Source organism: Entelurus aequoreus, linkage group LG05 (assembly GCF_033978785.1).
Source record: "Entelurus aequoreus isolate RoL-2023_Sb linkage group LG05, RoL_Eaeq_v1.1, whole genome shotgun sequence".
NCBI classification, from domain to species: Eukaryota; Metazoa; Chordata; class Actinopteri; order Syngnathiformes; family Syngnathidae; genus Entelurus; species Entelurus aequoreus.
This window is the reverse complement of record NC_084735.1, coordinates 75903812-75913966: the sequence shown is the minus strand read 5'-3', so window position 1 is coordinate 75913966 and position 10155 is coordinate 75903812. Positions and strand designations below refer to the sequence as shown.

General features: G+C 37.1%; 1 protein-coding gene across 5 annotated transcripts in view; it reads right to left on the bottom strand.

Moving 5' to 3' along the window:
- Window positions 1-891: 891 nt before the first annotated feature.
- gtf2ird1 (GTF2I repeat domain containing 1) overlaps window positions 892-10155 on the bottom strand; it is a 70715-nt gene continuing 61451 nt past the window's right edge. For 2 of the 5 annotated variants that reach the window (XM_062048929.1, XM_062048928.1), the window contains exons 20-27: window positions 5605-5872; window positions 5502-5530; window positions 4194-4241; window positions 4043-4120; window positions 3780-3972; window positions 1619-1656; window positions 1424-1539; window positions 892-1352 (exon numbers count right to left, since the gene is read on the bottom strand). In XM_062048929.1, the coding sequence (XP_061904913.1) occupies window positions 1284-1352; window positions 1424-1539; window positions 1619-1656; window positions 3780-3972; window positions 4043-4120; window positions 4194-4241; window positions 5502-5530; window positions 5605-5872 (839 nt within the window). In that variant the 3' untranslated portion in view covers window positions 892-1283. The remainder of the gene's footprint in view (window positions 1353-1423; window positions 1540-1618; window positions 1657-3779; window positions 3973-4042; window positions 4121-4193; window positions 4242-5501; window positions 5531-5604; window positions 5873-10155) is intronic. The other 3 variants (XM_062048931.1, XM_062048933.1, XM_062048930.1) reach the window with 3 other exon arrangements.

The window sequence follows — 10155 nt, the reverse complement described above, 5'->3', positions numbered from 1 at the left end:
TTACTTTAGTAGGTTTAGTCATTTGTAATAAGAGAAAAAACATAATTGTAACTTGAGGAGCAACCCAAATTTAAATAAAACAGGTTTTTATTATGTAAAAGGAAAACATGATAAGTCATTCCATCCATCCATTTTCTACCGCTTGTCCCTTTTAATTGTAAAACTTCAATTAAAAGTGACTTACTGTATGTGTATAATTACATTAAAAAAAAAAAAAAAGTATCTTAAGGGCATCTTTTAATTAAAAAAAGGGGTTTGTGAGTCAAAATGGCCAAAATTTCCTGTTGACTTTTTAATAATTTTCAGGCAAACTTTAAATTTATGGCAATACATTCAAGTTCAGTGTTTGATTTTCCTATATTCACAACACAGTTACTGCTCGAACTGTGTCATGTTAGTGGCCAAAAATAATAAATATAATTGGTAAATAAAACCTCTGCTTTGTTTTTTAATGTACTGTATACTTAGGTCTACTATGCTACAGTATTTTAATGTTGGTCACTATGGTGGTACTTAGTGAAAACAAGTTTGAGAACCACTGCAATACATGATTTATATTAGTATGTTTGGGTAACTAAATTTCAAATGATTATGTATATTTCATTTATTAACAACCTTGTAGAAATAGATTGTAAAGCACGAAAATATATGGAGACATTTTTTAATGTAAATGTTGGGAGTCAAAATGGCCAACATATATTCGGTGTACTTTATATTTCAATATTAAGGTAACATATGATTTGTAAGTTTGGATCCTGGAGAAAAAAAATATTGTAATTTGAGTAAAAAAGGTTATTCAAACAGTCCAAAAACAGATCAAAGTACAATATTTGCCTGCAGCCCCTATTTGGGTCGCCCTCATACTTTAATTTATTATATAAAGTTTATTCTAAAAAAAAATAAAAATGCTGACTTTCTATATCCACTGCATGTGTGACTCGCAGGCGCCCCCTAGCAGCAAGCGGTAGTGTTGTCGTCTTCCACAGATTACTTTTTTTTATACATCCCTGCACATAATGTTATAGTTCAATAAATATAATAAATAAAAAGTACAAACATTTGAATATGACGGATGTAACTGTGTCAGTAATACATTTTTTTGCGGGCCGTAGTTTAACGCTTCAGCTAAGTTAGACAAAAAAAAAAAAAAAAAAGATTACCGTCTTTGCAATACAATCGGACGCCTTTTCACAAACCTTCGCCACCAAAATGTCCACCTGGAGATTGTTCTCGACGCAGTGACGGGGGTCCATCTTTTAGGCCCGACGTTAAATCGGGGGACTTCAGTAATTGACTTTGCCGGGAACCTGCATGTTGACGCCGCTGTAGTCCACCATGTACATTGGCCACTGCTGCAACCAACAATGGCAGCTATTATCGACACAAACAAACAGGACTGACTTCAACTTAAAGGGACACGCACCATTACTGGAATCTGATTGGTTGACGGTGCCAGCTCGGAGGAGGCGGGCACTCGATGGCTCTCCTGGACTCGTTTGCGCTTCCGTCGACTGGTGGAGGCGTCGCCTGCTGCTGCTGCTACCAACACAAAATCACTTTTGACTTTATTTATGTCGGGGGAAAGTTGTCAGCGTTGGTGTGGAGCGCGGCTACGTACCCGTGTTGCAAGACTGGCCGCAGCGTTCTGCAAAAGGGCTACGAAAGGACAGAAACATTGTCAATTGTGACTGATCATAAACAAAGGTTTTCACCAAAGCTATTTAATTGTGTTTTGGAATCAACTAAAAATGCAAGTGGACTAAACACTGAAAGGTGCTCAACCTAGTGGTCAAGTTGGTAAATGACACTAAAGTCAACACTACAATAAAAAAAGCAAGAGATTCAATGTGTGTATTGATAAACACACCTAAAAAACCCTAAAAACTGTTCTCCTGCGCACAAACATACACAACTACATTTTGTATAAATGTTTGGTTTTTACTAGGAGTGCACAAAACATTTGATTCACAACCCAATCTCGATTCTTAGTCAACCCCATTCTAAATCGATTAACATTTTTTTAAAATCGATTAAAAATTATTTTATTTTTTTTTCCTCAAAAGTTTGGACACACCTCATTCAATGTGTTGTCTTTATTTTCATGACTATTTACATTGTAGATTGTCACTGAAGGCATCAAAGCTATGAATGAACACATGTGGAGTTATGTACTTAACAAAAAAAGGTGAAATAACTGAAAACATGTTTTATATTCTAGTTTCTTCAAAATAGCCACCCTTTGCTCTGATTACTGCTTTGCACACTCGTGGCATTCTCTCCATGAGCTTCAAGCACACTTGTGAAGTGTAAAACATTTCAGGTGACTAACTCTTGAAGCTCATCGAGAGAATGCCAAGAGTGCGCAAAGCATTAATCAGAGCAAAGGGTGGCTATTTTGAAGAAACTAGAATATAAAACATGTTTTCAGTTATTTCACCTTTTTTTGTTAAGTACATAACTCCACATGTGTTCATTCATAGTTTTGATGCCTTCAGTGACAATCTACAATGTAAATGGTCATGAAAATAAGAAACATATACATATTATATAAACATATACCTATTTATACTTATACATATAATATATACACACACATTATATATATGGTAAATGGGTTATACTTGTATTGCGCTTTTCTACCTTTTTAAGGAACTCACATACACATATACATTTTATATATACACATTATATATACATACTACATACATATTATATATACGGTACACGTCTACATATACACATATATATATACATATACACATATATACATATACACAAACATATATATAAACACACACAAAACATATACATATTATATATACACATATATATACACACATACATACGTGTTTATATGTATATAAAAAGTCCTACATGTATTTAATTTGTAGACAAAGACACTGTTTTTGGCGCATGATGACATATTAGGTTGTGTTACAAACAAGCAACATTATAAAGTAATCTGAATAAAACTGAGCTGCACTCTGCACACAAAAATACGTAGTTTTTTTATGTTTGAAAAAATATACAGATATGTGACCTATTTTTTGCACTTTTTAAAGAAATACTATTTTAAAAATCCACAAATATTTATTACCCTTAATAGCAGGAAGAAAAAATTATGCGGCTCATTTGGGACCAGATTAGATCATAATTACTTCCAAAATAAATAATTTGCCGAAATTAAAGACAGAAGAAATACAGTTTTTGGCACATTTCGAGATTTTTAAGTTGTGTTACAAACAAGCGAAATTTGTAAGTATTCCGAATAAAACTGACCTGTGTTCCGCACACAAAAATGTGATTTAAAAAATTCAATGCGATTTATTTTTTGCACTTTTGAATTTATTATGTTATTTACTTTTAAGTCCAAAAATATTTACAACCTTATTTTTACCTAGCAGGAAAAACTATTTGGCTAATTTGGGAACATTAACTAATAACTTACAAGATAAGTCATTACTTTGTCGAAATGGAAAAAATACCACGTTGGCGCATGTTAAAATATCAAGTTATGTTATAACCATGCAAAATTTAGACGTGATCCGAAAAAATCTGTGGCCTGTGATCCGCACACAAACTTACGATTATTTTCAAACGCTGTCATTTAATGCTCGCTATCATTTCTTATTTATATTTTGTCGTTTTATCAGCATCTTGGCGCTTACACACACACTCACCTGCAATTTTTTTAGTAAAGTGTCACGATCACAAATCTTCGGTCACCATATTTTATTCATTTATTTGCATTCATCCAGCAAACATTCCTCCGCACTCACTGTAATTGCGTCTTGACGCCAAACGTGATCTTCTCGGCGGCCTGCAGGATCTTCTCCAGGCACACCACATCGTAGGTGTTGGGGTTGCGAAAAGGGACGTCGTCCGGGAGACCGTCCACTTCCACGGACTCGGGGCTGCCGCGGATGAGTTTGTACGGCACCACCACAGAACGGTCCAGGCCCAGAGCCTCGCCTATAAACACAACACTGCGTGAAACCACATAAAACAACCGACTCCAAGTATTAGTCTTAAAAACAAATACCGTATTTCTTGTTGAACAACTCCTTGACCTGCTCTCTGAGGACAACCTTCTCTCCGAGTCGGTTGACGTCGTCGTCGTCTAGCGGGACGAGACAATAACGTCACGGACGCGCCATTGAAACGCAAACAAATGTTTTTGACAACAAACTCACCGCTTATGGAAGCGTACGCCTTCTTGAGTAAAGTGACTCTGCGAGGTGCTGATAAAGATAAATAGAAAATTTAGTGCATTTTCTTTAACCGCCTGGGTCTCCAGTAAAAAAAACAACAACAAAAAAACAGCTGTGGCTGTAGGCAACCTCCTTTAACCCTTGTGTAATGTTCATATTGTTGTTACTCAGCTAGTGTTTGTGGGTCTGATGGACCCGTTGCCTCACAATCAAACACTTTAATGTTAAAATACTGAACAGATGTTTACCTTATTCCAATAAACATCTGTTCAGTATTTTAACATAAAAGTGTTTGATTGTGAGGCATTAAAAGCCACAAAATGCAAAGGGTCCATCAGACCCACAAACGCCGGCTGAGTAACAACAATGTGAACGTTGCACGGAAAATTACTCTGCCAGTTTCTGCAACCCACAGGGGTTCTTCTTTTGTGTTTCTGCACCCGCGCTTCCCACACAAGGTTGCAACATTGTTTGTCAACACTGTCTGCTCTCATTTTCTCGCACATTTGACCCTCTGATGTTCTGTGTAACTACACTCTGTCCTCCTCCTGTCTAGGCCTGCTGTGTGTGTGTGAGTGTGTGCGTGTGTGTGAAGTGAATTATATTTATATAGCGCTTTTTCTCTAGTGACTCAAAGCGCTTTACATAGTGAAACCCAATATCTAAGTTACATTTAAACCAGTGTGGGTGGCACTGGGAGCAGGTGGGTAAAGTGTCTTGCCCAAAGACACAACGGCAGTGACTAGGATGGCGGAGGCGGGGATCGAACCTGGAACCCTCAAGTTGCTGGCACGGCCACTCTACCAACAGAGCTATACCGCCCCAATATTGCAGTCTAAAAGAGTACAGTTGTCAATACAAACAACTGTCAAATGATTATAGTTGCATATTACTTACACATACAAAGTCTCCAAAGCAGAAGCGTATTAGAAAGTATGCAGTAACAAACGTGTCCGCATTATTCAACTTGCTGCGCCTTGATCTTAATTTAATGAATTATTGTGGCCACGAGGTATCGTTAAAAAAAACCTAATTACCAATGCACATCAAAAGCATAAATCTGTCATAAGGTTACCGTTTTTAATATGTACCATTGTTCTTTGAGTAATTTCACTCGATCAAACCTTTTTTAACATTGCACACTACAAAATAATGAAAGTATGTGCTGATATCGTATCGGCTTAATAACTGTATCGGCCAAAACTCAAGGCTCAAGTATCGGAAGTGAAAAAGTTGAAAATGGGGACACTCCTGAATCAAAGTTAGTCAACAATCTTTTGGTGTTCTTACCAGGTTTTGGAATGAGGCCTTGGAAAGGTCTGGAAAAAAAAAAGCAATTTGTATGCATTTGTTTCGCTAACATTGACAACATTTAACAACATGCGATACCAACCTGGTGATGGTGAAGTTAATCTTGTCGGCGACTGCCAGGATACGTTCCAGGTTCTGGGAGCCAAAGGTGCAGGGCTTCCTGAAGGGGATCCCCGGTGGGAGTCCCTCGATGATGACAGAGTCCGGGTTGTTCTTGATCCTTTTGTAAGGCACTTGCACCGGGTACTTGATGCCTAGTGCCTCGCCGTACTTCCTGTTGAACAGCTCCTGAACTTGCTCCCGCAGTGTGTTGGCCAAGTCAATCCTGGACAACTTGGACTCCAGGCAGTCTGGAGACCAAAAAAGTGTTCTAAAATACTGAGACCAAATAATGAGGCCAAAAAAAATCTGTTTTTTAGTCATTGCATCATCGTAAGACTATTCTGCTAAAATAATATCAAACAGATCTGTGATTTGAGTTATGGCTCGATGTGATTTGTTGTACTCCATTATATGGTGTATGGTTACTGTCGACATTGTGTCATCCTTTGACGACATAAATACAAAATAATACCAGATATAGGAAGCTCTCATTAAGGGCTTTAATTTGAGATACGACTCGATGTGGTTTGTCACATAATTCTCGACCTTGTTACGAGACCCTTTTATCGTAACATTTGTAAACGGCTTATATGGTGGCTATCTTTCGTCACTGCATCAATATATGATGACATAATGACCAACGTTCCCTCTAAGACGCGCGCCTGCGCAATTGCGCACTGCTCAAGCGTCCTCTGCGCACAGCAAATATATGCCGCGGACCAGATCAAAACCCATCTGAATTCTAAACAAAATAAACACATTTATTCTGTGTAATTTTGCAATGCAACTCTGAGTGACAGTGACAACAAGCGGCCCTAACGGTGTTCGTCAACACCGTTCAATTATTGTAACGTCTATCGAGATGCTTCGAGGACAGGAATTATATCGATCACTTTATTGAGCAAAACTGTTTATATTCGGCCATAACCACACCAAAAACATGAGTAAAAAACTTCCATCTCGAAAAACTAGTCATTTTCTGCCATACAAACCAGGCCAAAACCAACTTGTCATCTGTCACCAACACGCATACCACTAAGCCACTGGTGCGTTTATGGCCACACAAAAAGTCGGACAACTCAAACACCACACAAAGTTACACTATGACTCCTCAGTCATACGTGTGCTTATTCTACTGTCATTTATTATTAAGGATAATTTATTTATATTAATCATGGAATGCTGTTACTAGAGAAAGTTACAGGAATGCACACTTCATCCTATGCTTACATTTCATTGTGCAACATGAGGATGTTTAAGGGGAACTAAATGTGATCTCTGAAAGGGGTACACATGATTTCCAAAGCAGGACTCCCACTCAGACATACTGTACAATACTAATCCATAACTTATGAAAAACAAGATTTCTTTTATTTTCATTACAAGTGGGTCAAATCACTAATATTACAAAATAATCTCATGAAAATGACTCCTCTCATTTGAGTGTTATTATAAAAGATTGGTTTGAGACAGGTGTGCTGCTGGCATTGCCACGTGTGATGTTGCTCACATGTGCTCCACTGAATGCTCAGGGAGTTTTTGTGTTTGCTCAGACACATGAACAATTAGAGGGAACATCGATAATGACCAAATAATACCAGATCACGTAGACTATCATCAAGGGCTTTAATTTAAGACACGACTCCATAAGGTTTGTTGCACAGCAATTATTGACTTTGTTACGTGACACTTCTAACCCAACTTTTACGTTTTGTCTACTGCGTTATCATACGACTACATAATGACAAAATAAAACCAGATCTAGAACTATCTCATCCGTGGCTCTAATTTGAAGTTCAATTTGATGTGGTTTGTTGCACTGTAATTCTCGACCTTGTTACCACACCCTTTTATCGTAACATTTATAAACAACTTATATGGTGACTATCGTAGGTCACTGCATCACAATATGGTGACATAATGACTAAATAATAGCTCCTATTAAGGGCTTTGATTTGAGACACAACTCTATAAGGCTAGTTGTGCTGCATTTTGTGACCCTGTAACAAGATACCTTTAATGTAACTTAGAGGTTAAACATCTTCAGCAACTGCGTTATCATATGACTACACAATGACAATATATTTAGTTAACAACTTATAAGGTGACTATCTTTAGTTATTGCATAATTATATGAGTACATAATTACAAAATAATACCAGATCCAGGAATCTCTCCTCAAGGGCTTTAATTTGAGGTATGACTCGATGTGGTTGTTTCATTATAATTCTCGACCTTGTTACGAGACCCTTTTATCGTAACATTTGTAAACGGCTTATATGGTGGCTATCTTTCGTCACTGCATCAATATATGATGACATAATGACCAACGTTCCCTCTAAGACGCGCGCCTGCGCAATTGCGCACTGCTCAAGCGTCCTCTGCGCACAGCAAATATATGCCGCGGACCAGATCAAAACCCATCTGAATTCTAAACAAAATAAACACATATATTCTGTGTAATTTTGCAATGCAACTCTGAGTGACAGTGACAACAAGCGGCCCTAACGGTGTTCGTCAACACCGTTCAATTGAACACCGTTCAATTATTGTAACGTCTATCGAGATGCTTCGAGGACAGGAATTATATCGATCACTTTATTGAGCAAAACTGTTTATATTCGGCCATAACCACACCAAAAACATGAGTAAAAAACTTCCATCTCGAAAAACTAGTAATTTTCTGCCATACAAACCAGGCCAAAACCAACTTGTCATCTGTCACCAACACGCATACCACTAAGCCACTGGTGCGTTTATGGCCACACAAAAAGTCGGACAACTCAAACACCACACAAAGTTACACTATGACTCCTCAGTCATACGTGTGCTTATTCTACTGTCATTTATTATTAATGTTAATTTATTTATATTAATCATGGAATGCTGTTACTAGAGAAAGTTACAGGAATGCACACTTCATCCTATGCTTACATTTCATTGTGCAACATGAGGATGTTTAAGGGGAACTAAATGTGATCTCTGAAAGGGGTACACATGATTTCCAAAGCAGGACTCCCACCCAGACATACTGTACAATACTAATCCATAGCTTATGAAAAACAAGATTTCTTTTATTTTCATTACAAGTGGGTCAAATCACTAATATTACAAAATAATCTCATGAAAATGACTCCTCTCATTTGAGTGTTATTATAAAAGATTGGTTTGAGATAGGTGTGCTGCTGGCATTGCCACGTGTGATGTTGCTCACATGTGCTCCACTGAATGCTCAGGGAGTTTTTGTGTTTGCTCAGACACATGAACAATTAGAGGGAACATCGATAATGACCAAATAATACCAGATCACGTAGACTATCATCAAGGGCTTTAATTTAAGATACGACTCCATAAGGTTTGTTGCACAGCAATTATTGACTTTGTTACGTGACACTTCTAACCCAACTTTTACGTTTTGTCTACTGCGTTATCATACGACTACATAATGACAAAATGAAACCAGATCTAGAACTATCTCATCCGTGGCTCTAATTTGAAGTTCAATTTGATGTGGTTTGTTGCACTGTAATTCTCGACCTTGTTACCACACCCTTTTATCGTAACATTTATAAACAACTTATATGGTGACTATCTTAGGTCACTGCATCACAATATGGTGACATAATGACTAAATAATAGCTCCTAGTAAGGGCTTTGATTTGAGACACAACTCTATAAGGCTAGTTGTGCTGCATGTTGTGACCCTGTAACAAGATACCTTTAATGTAACTTAGAGGTTAAACATCTTCAGCAACTGCGTTATCATATGACTACACAATGACAAAATATTTTGTTAACAACTTATAAGGTGACTATCTTTAGTTATTGCATAATTATATGAGTACATAATTACAAAATAATACCAGATCCAGGAATCTCTCCTCAAGGGCTTTAATTTGAGGTATGACTCGATGTGGTTGTTTCATTATAATTCTCGACCTTGTTACTAGACCCTTTTTTCGTAACACTTGTTAACAACTTATATGGTGACTATATTTGGTCACTGCATCATTAAATAAGGACATAATTATAAAATAATACCATATCTAAGAAGCTCTCCTCAGGGGCTTTAATTTGAGGTATGACCTGTTGTGTTTTTTCGCACTATAATTCTCAACCTCGTTACCAGACCTTTTTATCATAACATTTGTATACAACTTATATGGTGACTCTCTTTGATCACTGTATACTTATATGAGGACATAATTACAAAATAATATCATATCTAGGACGCTCTCCTCAAGGGCTTTAATTTGAGGTACGACTTGTGGTTTTTTGCAATATAATTCGTGACTTGTTATCGTAACATTTGTAAACAACTCATGTGGTGATTATCCTTGGTCACTGCATCATTATATAAGGACATAATTACTAAATATTACCAGATTTAGGAGGCTTTCCAAAAGGGCTTGACATTGAGATCCAACTTGATGTGGTTTGTAATCTTTTTTTTTTTTAGCTTACCCTAGCTAGAGCGCTAAAATAAGTAATATTAAGTTTTTTTGCCGTTTAGTGAGTTGAAGGGTGAAAT